General features: G+C 46.7%; 1 protein-coding gene across 2 annotated transcripts in view; it reads right to left on the reverse strand.

Moving 5' to 3' along the window:
- Positions 1 to 13493, reverse strand: part of NQO1 (NAD(P)H quinone dehydrogenase 1) — a 167396-nt gene extending 153903 nt beyond the window's left edge. Inside the window, exons 1-2 of one of the 2 annotated variants that reach the window (XM_069216695.1) lie at positions 13130 to 13493; positions 2194 to 2382 (exon numbers count right to left, since the gene is read on the reverse strand). In XM_069216695.1, the coding sequence (XP_069072796.1) occupies positions 2194 to 2382; positions 13130 to 13172 (232 nt within the window). In that variant the 5' untranslated portion in view covers positions 13173 to 13493. The remainder of the gene's footprint in view (positions 1 to 2193; positions 2383 to 13129) is intronic. The other variant, XM_069216696.1, reaches the window with a different exon arrangement.
- Between the last annotated feature and the right edge of the window lie 8141 nt (positions 13494 to 21634).

A 21634-nucleotide genomic window follows, 5' to 3' on the forward strand; every position in this document is an offset into this window, starting at 1 on the left:
AGTGCAGGTACTCTCCCTCTAAAAATAAAAAAGTGCTGGTACTCCATACCGGACAGTACTGGCCCATTTTAAGCACTGCTTATGGTGTTACATCAAAAAATAAAAGGTGATGGGAAGTATGCTTGTAATTTGACTAACAACTGGCAATTGCCCTGTGTAGCATTCCAACCCATTGTTCTTTTGCCCACTATTCAACACTGTTTTAGGCTGAGCCATACTCAAATCAGCCTTGGTCCTGCTACATTAGGAAAAGTCCAGCCCCAAGCTGCCAAGCCAGGTCCTCCCTGAACAAGAACACAAGCAACCCAAGACCTGTTTCACCATACTTGGAGCTTGTCACTCCAGTGAAGCTTGTTTTTTTTTCAGATCTCACCGCTTTACCTGTGGAAAGGGCAGGGGGTGTCTGCTTGCGTCCTGCTCTTCCCTTCACTAATCTGCTATCCTGAGAAACATGCAAAGCCCCAGAAATCATGGCCTGACTCACCCATGAACTACATACGTGTGACGTGGCCTGATAACGGGAAATGATCTTGCAGACTCCTGTGTCAGATCGAGCTTTGTGGTTTGAAGATTTGCCGTCAGTCTTTGATTAGGACACAGAGGGGTCGTAGGGCATGCATTTAATGCCATGGGGCACGCTTACTGTGGGCCTCAATAGAGTACTGGTGTGCTATGTTGGGTGTGGTCAGTGGCGACTTCAGCAGGAGACAGCTGTTGAATGCAGGTGATCACAGGCCCACTTGTTGGGAGGTTGTTGCAATGCCCCTTCCATTGCTGGCTAACGCGCCCCGTATTAAAGTGATGGGGACACAAAGGTGGTTCTGCTTGTCCTGGCAGTCCGTGAAAAACTGAAACTAGAGCACAAGTACCCTTTATTTATATACTCATTGACACACTTCAGGACAGACTAATCCTGCCTGACGTGCAAGGGTCACCACTCTGTGCGCCATCTCATGGTGTAACCAAATACACAGTGGAAGTACACAGTAAGGGCCTGATTCAGAGTTTGGTGGACGGGTTAGTCAGATATCCAGTCCGTTTTGTTGCAAGTGCTTTATATCCTACTGCAGTTGTCGCTGGAATATTTGTTATGTTTGTGACGAAGTAACCCACCCACCAACTCTAAATAAGGCGCTTAATCTTCAATGATGGAATGAGCGATCAGAGACAGTTACTGGGAGAGATGAAACCTCAAATTAGATGTAGGGCCTGCGGGAGATACCTACTGAGTATGAAGGATCACATTTCCTTGCACGATGTATGGGCCTGATTGTACTTTGTGTTTCAAGTTAGAAATCTGGGAACCATAAGTTTATTCTATGATTATACAGATATCTGACTTTCCTGGTCCCATTCCACCACAGTGTCGCCTAAGGACAGTCCTTTACAAAAATACATAAACGAAACCCCCCACTCACGAACCGGGTTCCTTTGTTCTCACACATGTCTGGATACCGGCTCCTCTTAACTCAGGACAAAAAATAAATGAACAAGGAGGCCTGCACAAGGTTCAATATTAGCAAAATTTCACTGAACAGGGGCACTCTTGAACTAAGGCAGGAGCTGAAGAAGAAATAGAGAAAAATCATGCCCGAAAGGAGCCTCTTTGGCCTTTAGGAAAAAAATGGGATCCTGTATAAGAATGCACAGTGCAGGCAACATACTCCTGCGCTGTGGAAGAGCACGCAGAACTGTAGTGCTTGCGTGGAGAAACAAACACGTATCCTTAGGAGTCTAAATCATACAAAAGTGGAAAGGATGTGCTTGCACAAGAGCACACCGTGCAAAACAGGTGTTACCTCTATGAGGGCCCACCCTGCAAAAGAAAGGATAGAAAGGCACAACATGCAAAAGTGGCCTGTCATACGCAGAAGGGCAGGACCTGTATGAGATCACACGGTGCAGACGCGCAGGCCCCGCACAGTATCATGCGGGAAACTCGGAAACTTAGAGAAAACCATCTTTCATCCAAACGAACAGACTGGGACACTGTGCCTATTTGTTAAAGGTGATTTTTTTAAATTGATTTGAACACGTTTTGCCTGTAGTGTTTCTCTGAACGCATTGTATAGATCTGTATAAAACAGAGCACGGTTAATGAAAGTGTACCACATGTGCTGACCCTGGTACAAGTGCACAAGCGCACACGGTGCAGAGCTGCACAAACGGAAGCGGAGGTTAAAACGTTCTCACCAGATCTCTCGGGGCCGCTGCTCTGGGCGGGCGTCGCAGAGGGTCCGTTGTGCCCTTGGTTCTCGGTGGGTGTTGCAGAAGGTCTGTTGTTCACTTGGCTGTCCTTGGGGCTGGCCGACAGTCTCTTGTGCCTTTGGTTCTCGGTCTGAGCGCTGCTGGCACAGCCCATCGCTCGCTCGTGAGGAGCACCTGCAAAGCGGGAAGAGAAACACAACCAGGCAAAGGAGCTGTGAGGGAAACACAGACCACGCTCCGGAGCTGACGACTGCAGTCTGTGGCTCCAGCTGACGGGGACACCTTGAGTGCCTCGCGCTGTTTTTACCTCATGGAGACGCGTCTGCTTGACAGGTCGGTTGCCATATGAACCCCTGCTCGGTACTTCTGGAGGACGAACTTCCCAGGACCCCGGCAGCACATCCTGTCACCATGCACCCGCTTGGTACGGTACAGGGCCGGAAGGCATGCCGTGCACGGACCCCATGGCGAAATGAATATATGCAGCCGGAGAGACAGGCGCGGGGTGAGAGGGAGGCTGCATCCCCAGACAGGCACAGGCTTAGAAAAGAGACTGCAGCCACAGCCATAGGGTAACAAGAATAGTATTAAAAATAGTAAAATAAAGCGCCATACTACCTTTTTTAATATAGAATTTTATATATTGATATGAATTAACAATATTAGCAAAATATTATTTAAGAAAATATGAGTAACGATAAAAGTAAATTAGTAATCTAGGGATAAAGTAAAAAAGTCGAAGAAAGAAAAAAGGGATCTGAAAAGAAGGAATATATACACCCTCTGTGTGTGGGTTTAAGGCTTTGAGAGTTTTTTTTTTTTTTTTTAGATATCTGTACATATGTATATTTAGGATTTGGCCGTGGCATAGGGAGTGGAGTAACTATAGAAAAAAGAAAAAGGGTGCATTAGGGATTTGTTTTTTATTTCAGGAAAAACGGGGAGTTGACCCGCAAAAGAAAGTGATAATTAAAAAGAATGAAGGGGTTGAAGAAGTTCATCAGCCAATCATAAGAAATATGAGCAAATATACTTAAGTGTGTACAGCCACACGCATATATTATATATATGATCTTTTTCAATTAAATACAAAATATGGGGGTTGAGTAGACTGAATCTAAAATAACATTTAAAGTAAAACATAAGTGAAATAAATGAAGAAAAAAAACTAGACTCATGTATACATATGCTTATTTTAATATAAATATAGACATATCTGCACATAAAATATTTACAAAGTAATTATATACATATGTGTGCGTCTGTGCACGTGTGTAGATGCAAAAACAAAATGATAAACGTACATGCAAAGTTGCAATGTAAAAGTACTCCTGGTGTACCTGCGAGAAGTAGTATCTGCTGAAAAACATACATTTTTTATTTTTTTCTGCAAATCTGTAAGAAAAACTGACCCTGTTTTTCTCATTCTTTTCTTTGTGCAACATAAATACCTTGGCATCAGCTTTGATCCATGGACTTTCTACTCTGTGAAGAACTTTTCCTTGCTTGTCTACTTTTGCATCACACTGATTTGTCAGCAGATAGCTCGATGAGCATCAGTTATCATGAATTTGCCTTTATGTAATTCAAGAGGTAACACCAATGGCTCAATAAGAGTCATTTATGATGCCAATATTAGAGACAAACTTGACAGACGACAACAGACTGCTGAGGTCTGCTTGTGCACGTTCTGCTGCCATGGGAACCATCATCACTTACAACAGTAAATTGCTCAACGGGCAGGTAAGCATTCCACACATCTTCCAACCATCTGAAGCTTGAGCAACCCAACAACTATCCGTTGTTCTGCCTGTTACACTTTCTCTACACAGCTGAACGCCGAGAACCTCCTGCGTATTCTTTTAATGAGAATTACTTTCACTGATAAATACAGGATACAGCTTAATCAAGGATTCCAAGCTCTAGGCGATGGGCTAAGCAGCAGTCTCCGGTACTGGGAGCAAATTCTACTTCCCACCTCGTCATAAATGAAAATAGACATGTGGTGAGAAGTTACCCCCTTATGTGTATTTTGTTATTATTTTTTTTAGTGCAGGCAATAATCGGTTTGCCTTCAGCAATTAAAGCACTTTCCTCCAGCTTCATCCATTAATACACTCATTTTAGAAGAACGTTTTGTTATTATAATTTATTCCTGTCTTCATTTCTAGGGATATGTAGTGTACATGTGAGCAAGCCAGGCAGCAGTGCAAATTTCATGCATTCAACAGTGGGAAATGTAGGTACGCTTAAAACATTACACTCGATCCGTTTCATTTTACTTCCTTATATGCAATTTTGATTGTTTCTGATATCTTTACCAATTGGGCTTTTTAAGTGACCAGCACTAAAGAGTATTTTTGCTTACTCTAAGATCCTCCAAGCGGCAACATACACCTTGCCTTGTGGATGTTCAGTTATATTTTCTTTAGCGATATGTGTTGTTTGCATTTATTGGCATCATATGCCTGTACAGAAGACTCCCTTAATTCTTTGGACAATTTCACTCGAGGGGTTTTCTCAGAACTAAAGCAACTGAGTTTTTCACACATATTATTGGGGACTTCAACAAATCCCTATGAATACTTGTGTTGGAAATACGTTTTTTGGTCATCTTCCCAACTTGAACTACATGGAACCCGTACTTCTATAGAGAAGAGTGCTTCCTTTTCCATATTAGGAAGTGCATCTCTCTGAGAATCTGGGGCTTCATGTGGTTCACAGGTTACTTTGTCAGCCTGGCTGCTGGTTCTTGGTGTTTTCATCTCCTCACTAGATTTCTACACAGCAAGAAGCTGATCATGTCTGAGCAGACTGTTCCCTACGGTAAGGATGATACTGCTTGCTGCTGGTGCCTGCAGAACACAGCTCATCTACGAGGAGACTCTCACCAGCCGTCCCTTCTTTAGGGATGATTACATGGCTGGTGGTGGAGGTATGATGCTGCTCATCTCCAAGCAGACAGCCGTCTATCTTCCCTTCTGGAGAAATAACACACCTTCTGGTGGCAGTCCCACTCCGACAAATTTATTGTACTTCACAATCACCACTGCTCCCTCCATTGAGGGAACATATTATTTTCTCTCTTGCTTGTTAACAGTCTCCCCCTCATCTCTGGCATTACATTTAGTAATCTGTCTCCAGATTTACTTCTGATCAGCTGGTGACATTTTAAGGGCGCAACGTAAAAGAAAAGGACCAGAAAAGCGTAAAATGCGTTGTCAATCCACTCAGCATGCGCAGTTCTGAGCAGACATGATGATTATCTGTAAGCTCGCACCATATACTACCATGTCACCACTCCCCAAGCCCGACCAGTTCTACCAAGCTAGTTCAAATGCGACTGAAGTAGCATTATATACCCCGTCTCTGCAGTACCCCTTCCACAATCCCACAGACAGGCTGCAAACTGAAAATTCCATACATATGATGTGTAGAGTGTTCATGTGTATCACGCAGGCATGCACTCTACCCATCATTGATGCATCACGTGTAGTGCAGTGCCTGTCAGGCCCCAGACGACTTACCCTGCATACTGGGTACACGTTGCTGAAGCAGCGTCTGTTCACCTTTGCCCCTCTTGTGATACCTCAATGACTGTGCTGACTAAAAAATGTTTAATCTAGCACCACAAGAGAAAGGGGACTTGACTGGTGGGCTGCCTCAGCTTAAGATCGCGTTTGTTGGAGTCAGTCCTCAGGTGTCTGAACTTAAATGCCCCTGCTGATCCTGAGGCTAAGATGCACTGAAAACAAGAATAAAGAAACACATTATACTAGACAACTGATATCTGACTAGCTACTAACATACAATGTAATTTGTACAATAATGTAGAATGTCTGACAAATGCCACTTATGTGGCTCCAAAATCTCGTAGCATATGAGTTAGTTGAGTAGATAGCGCTTCCTTGTACAGCCACACTATTGTATTCGGCTCTTTCCGCATAGCCGGGAAGGCCAGGAGTTTTTTACGGTCTGTTACTTCCACAAACCGTGTGTCATTTCGCTGAGGTTTAACTGACAGGCTTGTTTGTTAGCCAGGTAGCTTATTAGAATATAATATTTGTAATAGGTTTTCAGACAATGTCCTTATTCGTTGACGGTGGAGACATTTCATGGTGAGATATCTGGTACTATGCTGCTACTGGTGGCTATTTTTTCTTTCAGGAAGTCCAGAATCCATGACATGGCAGAGAAGAGAGCCTGTAGGATACGGAGATGTATCAGGAGCTGGTGCAGATGTGGAACGAGAAGTAACGCTGCAGGTAAGTATCTTGTAGGCAGAGCACTAAAGCACGGGTCTGCTCTCTTCGAAAACTCAAGGCCAAGCAAAAGGGCACAGTCATGGATGTGGTTTAAATACGACCACACTCAAAATGGCTGCTGTCTTTCCATGGGATCTGAAAATTCTATGCAAATCTTGCAAGAACATGGGATGATTCAGTGGAAGAAGTAGAACTACTGCTTTCACCCGGGAACAGCCCCTGTAGGGGTACTGAGGAGAGGAAACATAACAGAGGGATGATATGGGAAGGTGCATAGAGATGAGGGGGCCTGAAGGCTGATAAAGGGTGGAGATTGGTGCCAAGTGTCCAAAGGAACTTCATCTCAGGGCCAGGAAAAGGCCCATGTGTCACTGGGACCAGATACCCATTGCCTTGTTATTGGAGGGCCTTGGAGGACTGAGCCTTGGTGCGAGGACATAGGGAGCATACTTTGACACTGCTGCATTGACAACAATTTTCTTTGACTGTGGTGGTGCCAGCATCCCTCACAGTCCATCATGCACAGTTCTCGCATTATGTTGTCGCACAATTGAAAACCAAATGTGATTTAACAAGTGTCAATGCCATTTAAAGCCCAACCCTGACAGTGTGAACACTTTGGGCCTCATTTACAAAGATTTGGTGTGGGAAGTGATTGCATTTCTTTTTGCAGCAGTGCCCTATGCCAAATCTAAAGGACAGGAATGCACCGTGTTTACAAGATACAGTGCATTCCTGTCCTTTCAGGCAGCACACAATGTGTTGCCTACTGTCAATGCAGGCACCCTTGCACCATGATGGAAAGAGGAAAACACAAAGAGAAATGAAAACATTTCTCCCCATTACGCTTGCTCTGGGAGGCGCAGGGGTTTGGTGCTGCCCCAGGTTTACGCACTTTGCGCTGCCTTGCCTTACTCCATATCTATATGAGGCTATGCAAAGCTTCGCAGGGCGGCCTTGCATCGACTCATAGATATGAGAGGGCTGAGCCACCAGAGCGACTCAAAAAGTGATGTTCTGGCAGCGCAGTACTCGTGTTAATAATCCCCACTGTTTTACACACCCTTAACGTCTGGGAAGGCTGGCTCAGTTTTCATTAATTTGATGGATGTATGACCATCTATAACATCATATTTGCCCTATAAGCAGGTATCTGGAAGTCAACTAACCGAGCAAGCATGCTGATTTCAATATGTCCCCTGCAGGAGCGAGTATCTCCACCACGCACACTCATTTCTGTGCAGTGTAGAACTGGTAGTCCTACTTTTTCAATGAAATAATAAAAAATTACAAATACAAAAATGTAAATAATCAAATCTGGCTTTTTAAGCTACTAACTCCTGACATGAAACAACATGAGCCATGTTTCTACATTATAAAAAAAATGCTTCCTGGTAAACCGTAAGAATGTAAAATCTGTACCCCAAATCTTGTATCTTGGCAGTCGTGGCTCGCGGGGGTTACTGGGGGTGGGGCAGCGGGGGCATTAATAACAATAATAATGTTTTTTTTTAAAAACCTTACCTCCGAGCCACCGATCCTCCATCCTCTGACCAGACAGGCACATGCTCCCAGCCTGCCCTGCGGCCAATCCTGACGCTGCTCAAAGCAATGATAGAAATGGCTGGGAGCACCCAGCCAGGGTGCTCCCAGACAGACTGGGAGCCTGTGCAAGCGCTCTCCAGCCAGGCAACACAGTGCCGGGTTGGAGAGAGCACACTGTGCATGTGCGTTTGGCCGGCTGGAGACGGCCGGCCAAACATACATGTGCACTGAGTGCGCACAGTGCACTCCCCTCAGTGCTCATCATACCACATGCCCGCCCCTTTAACAAGGTGTAATGATATTTGTGTTTTGACCACTGACTCCACATCACACTTAGCCTAGCAGCACATCATCACATTAGTGACCACCAGCTTCATTTTGCCTATTGACTTTATTTATTTTAGCATTATCTATCGCCATGTTAAAAGCTGCAAGTATTTTTCCATGCCCACGTTATACAATGTGCTTTTTGCTCATGTTTTTGTTCCGCATGTTTGTGTGTTCTTTCTCACCAAGGGCTTAGGGTGATAAGAATGTACTAGGATGATGTTTATGGTACGGCAGAGAACGGTTTTGTTTTGAGAGAGGGGACCTTGGTATCTTGGCCAATTCCGACGTGTTCTTTTCACAACTGACCTGAATTAGCCAGCATTTTTTAATAATAAACTTACGGCGTGGGAGGGGGTTTCTAGAATTCTCTTCTATGGTTTGTTTAAAGTATATAAGAGGCTGAGACCCGATGGACCGGGGAGTGACTCGGATCTCGGACATGCTCGGGCACTGAACTGTGTCATTCTGCCTGTGAGGATAATTGATCTCTCTCTCCACAATCGATTCTGGGATCTGGCGGTCTGATACTGAAAAAAAGGGAGATGATGCAGATTTACCCATGCCTCATGGCGATGCATTTTTAATTCTTGTTATCTGCTTTGCATTGTGACATATACACACACACACATATATGTATATGTGTGTATATATATATATATATACACACACACACATTTGCTGTGTATATTGCAGTGGAGAATCATTTGTACATGTTTCTATTTCATTGCTGTGACCATTTTTCAACGTGTGCTTTCAGCATACTAATCTTCCTCTATGAACCTTGCAGGGTGGTTTAAACATTGTATTTCTCGGACTAAGAGTTGCATTCCAGAGATTTTTTGTCAGTGCATGAGTGTTTCATCTCAGTCCATAGTGAAGCAAAACACAAGGAAAGGATAATAAACTTAGTTTATTAACCTTTACTTGTTAAAGGATATGCAGCAGTTGCTGGTTGGGGGTGGGGTGGGGTGGGGGGGGAGGGAGGGTGATGCTCCTCCGCCATAGTGGAGGAACCTCCTCTGTATCTTGGCACAGAAATACATGGAGGAAAACAGACATATGCAAACAGTCCAGTGTGTATTTTTCATGAAAATCTCACTGCCCACAAATTGCGCTAAGATTTTCAGATTGCCTTTCTAGATCACCAGAGAGTTGAGTTTTCAATTTAATTGTCTACTTTTCCCACCAGTTGGTGCTATTCACCAGATAGCACAAGGGACATGTAGACGTATTTTAGAGGAGGATAATATTGTTGTTTTCTTATGAGAATGCAGGCAGCTTCCTATAAAGAAAGTAGCAGCAAGATGCCATTTGTAGGTCCCACAGGGTGTGCGCCTCCCTCACTGAATAAAATGCACATGGACTAGTACCAACATAGGCAAGGTCTGCTTGCGGCAGGCCGTGCATCTCCTCAGAGAGGAACAGATAGAGAAAGCTCTGCTTTGGCTTCACAGCCTCTCACACCACTGTCCAGATGTGATTGCAAAAGTCAGAATCCCCAATGGCTTTAAGACAGAAACAATATAAAGAACTGTAACCAACAGATGCGCTTCATTTCAGATGCCAAAGCTCTGGGTGACACTATGAGGATGAGCTTAACAAGTTCATTGGTCACTGAATACATTCTGAGAGTTTTTTGAACCACAGACCCATGAAAGAGAGTTTTCGGATTTTTGAACTTTGAGACCGACACAGCTGCAAGGATGCCAAAAAAACAGCATTTTGCGCACACACTTGTAAGTGAATGGCAAATGTTTCATTCTGCCCAGACATAAGCGAGCCATTGAAGGCTCTAGCCAGAGGCCTGGTTCTCGCTCCGCTGGGGTCTTCTTTGACCCGTGAGTCCAAAACAGACCGAGCTTTCATGTGGTTTCTGCTTGCCAACACATTCTAAACTTGTACACTAAGAATTAAAAACAAAGCATAAACCTTTGATGTTAAAAAGGAGAGAAAAAATATAGCCATCTAATGACTGGATTTCAAAATGTAAAACCAGAAAACGTGGAATCAATACTGGCTTCTCCACTTGAGTAAACTGTGTGATCCCAGGCAAGTGTTATTTCATTCAGCCTTCTTTTTCTCACATTCATATACGTGAGTTCAGGATGTGCAATGTACAAAAACCTCTTGTGTTTGATTTAATACAATGATTCTTCTTGTATAATAAGAATCGAGGTCACATATAGGGTAAAGATAACAACTGACTTGCTTATAAGTTCACTAATGTCATAGTCGTCTGGGTGGAAGGGGCATAAATGTTTCTAAGTATGTTTATAATAGTTACCTCTCAATGCAGTGATTTAATGTGATGTACTAAGGTAAAATGCTTTGGCATGTTAACTATCATTTTTACATGAATAGATACCAAGCGATCTCTACCCTCCTCCCCCTTTCCAATCAAAGTTCAGCAAAATGGAACATGGGGTACCGCAGGGCTCAGCTACTGAGCCCCATTCTATTCAACACAAACATACGCCCTTTACTAAGGATAATTAGATCCTATGGGATCCCTTTTGTGAATTATGCGGATGACACACAGCTTATTGTATCCTGAAAGAAACGTAGTTTTGATTCAATAAAAAAATTCCAGCGTTGTAAACGAGAAATGGCTAGCTAGCTAAAAAATAACCACTTCAAATTCAATGAAGGCAAAACTGAGTTTTTATGGTGCTCCCCCTTGCAATCACTATGTAGTACTCCCCAGGAACATCTGGCCCTGGGTGAATACAGAGAACCTGCAGTCATCACAGGCAGTGCGATATCTGGGAGTTTACATGGATGCAAAACTTTCCCTAGAAACACACTTAAATAAAACAGAAGCTACCTGTTTTAGTCTGCTGAGAAGCCTGAGGAAAATTGTCCCACTATTGTTTTAGCCAGCACATAGACTGATGGTACAAATTACAATCCTGAGCAGATTAGATTATTGTAATGCGCTGCTGTTTAGCACACCAGAGTATCTAATTAAAGATTTACAGGGTACAAAAAGTTGCAGCAAAACTGGCCTTGAATAAAAGAAGAAAGGACTCCTCGTCAGCAGCTTTGAGAGCCTTACACTGGTTGCCAGGGAAGGAATACATCTCATTCAAGGGTCTATGTATAGTTCACAAAGCGGTAAATGGTACTGGACCAGTACTGCTGCAAAATACGTTTTGTTACTATAGGCCAAGGAGGCACTTAAGCTCTGCTACAGCAAACCTGATCCAGATACAAAAATTAAGGAAAATCAAGGTGAAAGGGAAGTTGCTTAAAATTAAAACAGCCCAGTTATGGAATGATCTACCTGCCGAACTCAGAGAAAACAGTATTTTGGTTGTGTTTTGGGAGGCTGGGATCGAAAAACTTGTCTCTTTCCACAAAGGATTAGAAATTGAAGGCACAGGGGTGGGCACTGTAATATGTTTTGAGGTAGTTGACTGGGGGTAATCAGGAACCTGGCTGATTTCACTACAGCACCAAGATACCAGTAATGCTGGACGGTTGCGCTTTATAAATGTTGGTTCATTCATTCATGTGTTGTATGATGCACATGCCAACTGCTTTCAGGGTTCGGCTCTCTCACTGGCTCTTAGAGCCAAGCCAGACCATTGACTCGGCTTCCCTGTTAAATTGTTTGCTCACTCACCTCTCTCTAATTTTGACAATAGGTCGAACAATACGCACTTATGTAATGAATGAGTTTTACTTCAGTTTCTTAAGGAGGTGTACCTCCAACTATGATAGGGAGCGATCATAAACATGGAAACAGTGTGAAGTATTTTCCAACCAGTACTTTGGCCTGTGCAGCATAATATATATGTCCAAGTTTGAAATGGTTTCTTTCAGGCCTTTACCATTCACAGTTCTGTTTTTGTAGGGTTCTTAATGCAAAATCGAAATAATGATTTTAAAGAAAAATTGAAGTTTATTTAGTTGCCGACATGTCCTTTGCACTGGCAGGCCAGAGTGCTGGGGTAAATCACTGTTTTGACTGTACAACGGGTTGATGGCTGAAAGTAAATTGTTAGAGCTTTGGTACCCATTCAGCCAAACCCCTCTAATGTATGAAAACCTCTAAGCTATTGCATTAGCCACTGGAGCATGCTTGTGACAGTCTGGGCCGCAGCATTAAGATAGGATTATCTGGATTTGTTTCACTCCTAACAATGAGAAGGGTGTTGTTACTGGTAATTAGCACTTGTACAGAAAACAATCTGCCATCAATATGTAAAGAAATAAAGCTGCCAGTGTCTCTTGTGGCACATGTAAGCTACCACAACAAAAGGACTGTCAAATGCATTAACGCAGACACATAGATCAGTGATATGTACCATATAATTATAGCTATTTGGACATACAAAGAAATGCTGTCAGAATGTGACTACCCCACACCTTCCACATTAGGACCTCTTTATCTAGTGGGACACACAGAAACTCCTATTCCAGGACTGATATTGTTATTACATAGTTACTTTACCATAGTCGCCCCAATATTTTATTATAAAACGCAATCCCTGTAAGCTTCATCTTTAATTTAAGTTGTGATGCCTCTAGCCACTTAATAAGAAAATGACTAGCTCTTCAGGTGTGATACGTTAATTACAGTTGGGTTGTGATGCCTCAATGCCTGTTACCAGAGCCAACAGCCAAGGTGAAGCTTCATTACCCCCAGGTCCCTCAGACCTCGTCCCATTAATCACTAATAGGAAATAACTATCTCCACAACAGAAAAAAAGAACATGAGGAATGCTTGGATACCCCCTCTCCAGCCCTCCCTCTGGTAGTACATAAGCTGTACCTACCCAGCATTCCGCTTGTTCTTTTTTCTGTCTTCCAACAGGACATGGACTTGAGGATGTCGTCCCTGCTGGGCTTGGGCGACGGTTGCTCCTGATGCGCTCCCTCCCGTCCGCTGGGCTTACTGGAGTGCGCCGCTGTGTGCCTCTCGGTGGCTGCTGGGCGGGACCTTGTTTAGGATGGTTCATTGGTGTGGTGCTGCATTGTCCTGCTGGACCATGTGGCTCCTGCTTCCGGGCTCCAGCCTTAGGAGGCGGCAGGGTCCTGTTGATGGGCCCTTCCCGTTGCAGGCTGAGGGTCCTGTTCTGGTTGTTGACGTTCCGTTTTCCTCGTCTCCTGGCCAGTTGGGTGGCTGGGAGACGTGTGGTGATTGCAGGAAGCAAGGATTTTGCCTGACGTCCTGCTTGAGTCACTGTTGTTTCCACGCTTGCGTGAGGAAGAACGCTTTCCGGCTGGGCAGCTGGCGGTTCTGGGAGGGAGTACTGCTTGGCGGTTTCTGTTTCTTTACGGGAAGGCGCGCATTTCTTCCATCACGATATCCTCGAAGGCGTCTTGCTCCTGCTTCCGGACCCTCGCGTTGCGAGGTCAGGGTCCATGCCGGGTGTTTTTAACGCTGTTTGCCTCCCTTTGTATATTGTCTGGATGTTCTTGGCTGTTGTCAGTTCCTCCTGCTGCGGGTTGGGGGTTCTGCTCATAAGGTGTTTGTGTTCATGCTTTTATAGGCCCTGCCTTATGGGCATTGGCCCGGCTTTCTCCATTGTGCGGGGTTGGCTGGCGCTTGCCAGTGCCATTGTGCCCACTCTGTCCTCCCCGACTTGCCCCAGGGCAGGGGTGCCCCTGCAGCAGGCTTCCCCCCTGTGGGGTGCGAGAGCGGTCTGTGGCAGGCGCACGGCTCCCTCTTCCAGCGGGTGAGGCAATACCTGTTGGTCTTTTGGGGTCTTGGGCCCAGTTTGGGTTGCGGTGTGCCTGTTGTGGTGCCCCCCCCCTTTTTTTTTCTTTTGTGTGGGGTCGGGCTTCTTCTTGTGCCATCTTTCCCAGTGGGTGCCAGTCCGGGGGCCTTTGCGGGTGGGGCAGTGGTCTCTCTGGTCTGCACTGCAGGTGCTCGGTCCGGGGTCGTTCTATCCACGGTTCCTGCGGTCTCTCCCCTCCTTGTGGTGGTGGTGGTCAACGTTCCTCTCACTTCGTGGTGACATTCTGGTCATGGTGGCTTCGTCTGTGTCTGGTGGGCCTGTATTATGCCCCGCCGTCCATTTTATCTTTCTGGCTTCGTTGCCTAGCCATTGTGGCTTTTCACCCAGATCCTTTTTTGGGGGGTCACATACATGGTTTTTCTGCTAAGGGAGTCGAGGGTCCTGGGGTCTCTGTGTCCCCTCCTGTTGTTCTGGCACAGTCTCTCCTTCCTCCTGCCTGTTGGCAGATGTTGCTGTGTCTGCTTTTTTTCCTCTGGCTGGTCACGTTTGCCGACCCTTGAAAGGTGGTATGTGGGTTCTGTTACGTGTTTCTCCGTGGTTTTTCTCCTCTTGTGCTTCACAGGCCACTGCCTTTCTCTTGCTCCCAAGTGTGGCGCTGCCTGTTTCTCCGGCCACCAGTGTTTGTTTGCCTCCTGCTGTGTCATGGTTCAGCTGCGCGGTTTCTGTACTGGATTGTTCTTGTTCCCTCACGTGGGGAGGAATGTGGGGGAGGGAGGTCTGTCCTACCCCTCTCTGCTCCTATTTTTGCGTGCTCTGGGGCTTGGGTGGTTCCCTGTGGGGTTTGGCCCTTGGCCACTGTTTCTCGCACGTATGGTGCTCGTTCTTTTTGTGGGTCTTCGGGTGGTTGCTCTCTGTGCTCCCATTCTTTTGAGCGCTTTTTGCCGATATGGGGTCACTTCGTGGGACCTTCGGTTGGGCCTCTTGAGCAGTGCCTGGTGCAGTCTCCGCTTAGCAGGGTTTGGCGGGTCGCGCCTGGTATGTGCGGCCTTAGGTCGCCTCCTGGGCATGCCTTGGGCTATTTGGGGTCCCTCAGCGTTTTCTGTGGCTTTCCTGACAGCTGTGGCTTAAGGTCCCAGCCTCTTCTGCTGTGTGTTTGGGGTTCCTCTCAGGTGGGCCTTTGGGTGTTTGTTCTTTTGCGGGTGCTCCTCCACCTCTTTCTTTTTCCCAATCCCCTTCTTCTGGTTCGGACTGCTTCCCCAGCGGTGCTTGCTGTGTGCTCTGGGTTTGTGTCCTGTTCACGGGGGTGCTGTGTTGTCGCCGGGGTCCTGCCCAACAGCAGGTGGTTGTCTTGGATGGCTCCCCGGCATGGCTCTGTTCTTTTTGTATGTGAGGGGTATGTTGGCTTCCGTCAAATCTAGGGTGCGTTTTGCTCCTTGCCCATCCTTCAGGAATCTTTTGCTGGCCCTTCCGCATGGGGTTATTTTTTCAGTGGTCTCCTCCTATGGGTCGGCAGCCCGCCTTGGTACGGAGTTGGGTGTTTGTCTTCATTCTTCCGGTGGGTCGGCCATTCTGTGTTGTTTTGTCTGGTTGCCAGCTATGGGCCTTTCTGTCGGCTGTGTCCCTTTCAAGTGGGGACTCTTGCACATGTTTTCCCCTGGCTGCTGTGGGTTTTTTCCAGATGGGGCTGGTTGGGTGTTGGTCTCTGGTCTATGCCACAATTTGCCATGGTTAGTGGCTCTGCTGGCGGTGCTTCTTCTCTGGTCCCATGGTGCATTGCTGTGTGGCTCCTGGGCCTGTTACCTGTTGGTCCCAGTTTCTGGCTCCTCCTTTGGTTGGGGCCGGCTGTCGCATGGTTCCCACGCAGGGTTTGGAACCTCCTTTCTGGGTTTCGGTGGATTGTTGGCCGGGGTCCTGTTCCCACTGCTGCCTTTTGTTTTTCAGCTGGTAGCACGTTTTTCCTCCCCCACTGTGGGTTCTTCTTTTTCTCAGAACATGTCTGGTGCATTGTGGTGCCTGTTTAGGTTTCGCTGTTGGGCCTGCTGGTCCGTTCAGTTGGGCCTTCTCTTGGATTCCATTGATGACACTACATGTGCTTTTGGGTCGGTTTTGTCCCGCTTTGAGGGTTTTCCTCGGGTGGTGCGGCCTTAATGGTGCACTTGGCCTCCCGGCTACTAGTGTTTCTGTTTGGCCTTTTGGGGGCTGCTCGTTTCTTGGTCCCTCTTGCCTATTGTTCTCCATGGTTCTTTGGCCCTGGTGTCTGTTGAGCTTCTTTTCCCCGGGAGCGTTGTTGCCCTATTTCTGTCTTGCATCTGGGACGTCCTATGGGTGGTGTTTGCTTGTTTCTGGTTTCCTCCAGGGGTGGTGGTTTTACCTTTCCCATGGGGTTGGCTGTGGGTGGCCTTGGTGGTTTCCCTTTCCTTCCGCTCTGCTCCTGCGGCAGCTCTTTGTCCGGTCACTGTCTGGCATGGGCTGCTGTGATGGGGCTTCCCTGGTTTCTGTTGGTAGCTGTGCAGTGTTTTGGTCTGCACACCTTTGATTTTGCTCCTGTGTCTCTCTGGTGGTTGCTCTTTTTCGTTGCTTGCTTGCTTGGCTCTCTCTTTGGTTTGGGGGCTACGGGTCCTGGGTGCTTGAAGTAAGTACACTGGCTCTTCTTGTTCTTTCCTTAAAAGTTTATTTCCAGTTATAATGTACAGACAGAGATACATGAGCTTGCCATCCCCAAACCGGCACAACTCTGACCTTTCATATGAAAACATTCCAATCCCCAGTCACAGCCTGCCCCAACATTCCACTGCCCCAACATTCCACAGCCCCTGATGTCATAGCATTCTTCTTTTACATACAAACCAATACATCACTACACATCCCCTTCCCTTAAAAAAAAAACACCAAAAAAACAAGAAAAAAATAAAATAATATGTATATAAATAAATATATATATTTTTATTTAATCACACACAAAATTTTCTAATACCTTAGGTTTTCTCAAAACCCTGCCGAAACAACTTTTCTTCACTTCACCACAAACTACATTTTTATTCTGTTCACGCTCATTCACATTACATTCAAATTCTCCCATTGCAATCCCCAGTCACAGCCTGCCCCAACATTCCACTGCCCCAACATTCCACAGCCCCTGATGTCATAGCATTCTTCTTTTACATACAAACCAATACATCACTACAGTGCTCATGAAGCTGGGGTCCCCATCTTGTCTTTTTCTGCCTCTGGGGTGCGTTTTGTGTATTAGCTCTTCCTTGTTCCTGTGGTTCCTTTTTTTGGTTTTGTTTGTGGAGAGGCATCATCTTCTTGCCTTGGATTCTCAGGATGTGGATATCTCCAGTCGGTCTTTTCCTTCCAGGCTTTGCCGTGGTCTTTGTGATTGTTGTTGGGTCATGCGCGGGGGGGTTTGTTGGTGGGCATGTCTTTTGGGTCCATCTTCTGCAATGTCTGTTGGTTGCACTGGCTTTTGTGGTGTTTGGTCTCCCTCCTCTAGCGGTACACTTGTGCTGGTCTCCGATGGCCGGTTCCAGTCTTCTGGGATTGTTTTGCCTCTGTTCCCCTTTTTTGTGCTCTGCTGTGCTGCTGGCGGTGGTTCCTCTGCTCCTTGGGTCTGGCCTGGTCGCTTCCTTTCTGCTTTGCGCTTGGCCTCCGTTTTAGCCTGGGTTTTCGGTATGGGGTCTGTTGGCTCTCTCTTTGCTGGGATTCCTATGGTGTTTTGTTCGGTATCCCTTTTTGGGTTGTTCTGTTGGCTCTATCCAGTTTTCAGAAGGCCAGTTTGGCATGCTTGGGTATTCTCCAATTAGTGATGAATGGGACGAGGACTGAGGGACCTGGGGGTAATGTTCTATTACTTACCGGTAATCTTCATTACTCCTGGTCCTGTTGCCCTCGTCCCATTCATCACACCTCTCCCTCCCATGCTGCCGGCCTTCTGTTGGGGGCTTGGTAGTGCAGGCGGAATGCTGGGTAGGTACAGCTTATGTACTACCAGAAGGGAGGGGATATCCCAGCATTCCTCATGTTCTTTTTTTCTGTTGTGGAGATAGTTATCTCCAATTAGTGATGAATGGGACGAGGACAACAGGACCAGGAGTAATGAAGATTACCGGTAAGTAATAGAACATTACAGCTGCAGTTTCAACAACTGAAGCGAGATATGGCTTTATATTTTTATGATTTGTTTTCCTAAAATTAATAGTGTTAAACAGAAAAGGGATATTTATGGCAACATGTTTATTTTTTGCACTCAGTAGATCATTACAGGAAAATAATAATCTCTGCGTCTTTCTAAATTTTTTAAACCTGATTTACATTATACTGATTGTAATATATGTTTGCGATAAGTTACTAACTGCTTTTTGGTGTGTTTCATTTCGCATTAGAAATTCACAGACTGCAAGGGAGTTTAGATGTCTTTTGAATCCAGATGTTGACGAACAACCAAAACACCGAATCAACCATTCTCTAAACAACGCCCTTTGTCTCAGATCAGGACTGCCGCCTGCGCATAGCCGAATGGTCAGAAATAAATGCTGGTACCATACACCAACAACTACTTGCACAAATGAAGTATTGAAGACGAGAACCACGAAGACTATTTATGTCTTGTTCGAAATGCTACAATGGAATCAGTAAAATATACTAGTGTTGGAAAGCTGTAGTTACAACCAAAACATTTTGAGGACCCAATATTGGATCTAATACACCTGCTAGCTTTGAATAAATATCTTCTCTTGCAAGATACCTGAGAAACCTACTGATGCAAATCTTGTTTGCCATAGGTCCACGACTGCCACTCAGGGTGGTCAATGTACAAAAAAAGAAAAAGATCTGCCTTGACACTCAAGTCAGCATTCTGATACATTGGCTGTGAATAGAGAAACACAGCAGTGACCTTCATAGAAGGATTCAGTGAATAACACAAGTATAAATGTAAATGGGGGGTGGAGCTTGCCACTGGCAAAGATGGATGCGAGCCAGGAAAGCTCTCGCGCCACCAGGGTTAATAACCCCCCAAATCCGGCAAAAACCCATCACACTCAAGGGCACAGTGAGAGCCCTGGTCCCTGGGGAGCCACGGGGGAGACCTCAACATGGTTGCACGCAAGTTATTGGCAATAAAGGCAGACCCAACTTGCTGAAATGGCCTGCCTAAAAATGGCGGACGGTGTGCAGAGATGTCGATGAGACGGAGGAGGCCGGTGAGATGAGAAGGCAGAGCGGCTGTCAGTGAGGGGAGCGTCCCCCTTTTTGACATCCTACAAAGAAGGGAGCGGTGCTGCACCCAGCGAGTCGATGCCAGGTGCGGCGGTGGCTGGTGTGACCCGGGGCCACAGCGCAGAGCGGCTGTGAGGTGGGTGGTGGCCTAGAGATACGAAGGCCAACTGCCGACAAACACCAGGAGCAAGGTGAGCTGCTTCCCCTCCCGAAGTCTGGAGGGTGCCCACCTCGTGGGTCCCTAAAGAAAGAATGAAGGGGACCTGCAGGAGACAGCCATAGCGGCAGACTGGTACAACGGAAGAGGCGACCCCTGGGGGGGGTAGACCTACATCGATCGACCTATGGGAAGAGCCCAAGGGAGATTGGACTGTGGTGTGGAGGCTGAGGGCCCCTGCCTGAGTTTCACGGCGGTGGCTCCCCTGAAGATGGGGGCGGCCCGCCCATCGGGCCGGGTGAGGCAGACCCCATGGTGTTTGGCCAGAATGTGAGGGAAGTGGTATCAGAGAGGTGGCTGCGGGGGTCCCCCCCAGGGACTGGTGGAGAGGCAGATCAGGGGCAGCTCTTCTGAGATAGACAGCCATGCCAGGTGGCAACAGGATGTGAGGAGCAGGAGGCTGGGATCGTGGTGAGGGGCTGCACTCCTCAATCAATGCAAGGGTACGGCCTGGACAGATACACAGTGTGCATAGAGGCGTTGGAGAGCCAAACGCAGGGTGCAGGGGGAGGACCCTGGGGTGAAGTCCCAGGGCCTGAGGGGGAGCCCTTACTGAGCACCATTATGGCAGCCATACAGGACATCCGAAGCTCCATCTCCCCGCTGGAGCCGAAGTTTGGCGTGGTCCAAATTGATGTCATCCTTCTCAGGATAGACCTGGGTAAGATCTCTGAGAAAGTGGCTGTGGCAGAAACACACATAGGGAGGCTGATGGCAACCACCAAACGTCTGGAGGAGCAGGCCTGGTCACTCACCAAAAAAGAGCTCAGAGATGGAAGCCAAACTGGAGGATCAGGAAGGGAGGTCCAGGAAAAGCAATGTGCGAGTGGTGGGGGTACAGCAGGGCATAGAAGGCCCTAGTATGGACCTGTTTGTGGAGGGCTTGGTCTTTAATAAACTCAAGCTGAAATGCTTGTCCAACTTCTTCCCGGTAGAAAGGGCACACACTGTACCAGGCCCTCTGCCAAAACCAGGGGCCCTGCCGCACACTATAGTTGCCAGGATCCTAAACTACAGGGACCGAGAAGCCATCCCGCAGGCAGCCAGATCTTTCAGGGACTTAAAACAGGACAACACAGTCATTCGCTTCTTTCCTGACTTCACCCTCCACATGTGGTGTCAACTGAAGAATTTTGAGGATGTTAAAAAAGCGCTGAAGACCAAGGAACTGAAGTATATGATGCTGTTTCCGGCCAGACATTGTGTGGTGGCAGACGGCAACACCTGCCACTTCGGGTCCCCAGAAGAGGTCTGGGACTGGCTGGAGGGTTGGAGAACAACGGGGAAGAAGCAGGGAGGCCACGGGAAGCCCTGACCAAATGGGGCAGAAGGAGCTGCACAACCTAAGACGGGAGGGAGAAGCGGGAGGCACCTCTCACAGACAGAAGACTGAAAGACACTAAGGAACTCCCCCAGAGGTTTGAGACTCCTGTTGGACTAAAAGTACCCCGCTCAGGGGGAAGACTGGGAGAAGCACACAGGGAAAACTTTGCTAAATAGTGACCAAGGGCAAGATAACTTACCAAGGTTGGGGGGGGGGGGGTGGGGGACGACAATGGACATTTGCCCAGATGATATCCCTTGAGTAATACTGTAAAGGGGGCGATACAACCCCATTGAGACATGGTTTATTTAGGGCGACAGGCGCTCTGCAAGTTGGGGTGGTGGGCACTAATGAACCCACAAAACTGGGTGTTGGGAGTTGAGGGAACGAGTTTTACAGTTTGAGTTTTTGAGAACAGTTATATTTTTTTACCCTAGTTTGTGGGCAATTTGGGTTGGCACACCACTGTTGGGAGTGAGTAGGATTCATGTCAGGGAGGAGGAGGGAAGGCTGTGGGGACTGCACACCTGGCCCCAACACTGATATAATACCTGCAGATTGGAGGCAATTACAAACTTTGACCATATGGTCTTGGAACATTAATGGTCTGGGTATCAAGATTAAGTGTATGCTGGTCTTGCAACATATAAAGCACCACGCACTGGACATTGTTCTGCTTCAGGAGACACACTTTCGAGGGAATCACTATATGGCATTTGGCTACACGCTCAGGGCACATGCACTATACACCACTGACTCTAGGGGCATGGGCATACTCATTAAGAAATCAGAAGTCCTCATCACACATCGGTTATGACATGACAATAAAAGAAGGTAT

This window comes from Pleurodeles waltl, chromosome 12 (assembly GCF_031143425.1).
Source record: "Pleurodeles waltl isolate 20211129_DDA chromosome 12, aPleWal1.hap1.20221129, whole genome shotgun sequence".
NCBI lineage: Eukaryota > Metazoa > Chordata > Amphibia > Caudata > Salamandridae > Pleurodeles > Pleurodeles waltl.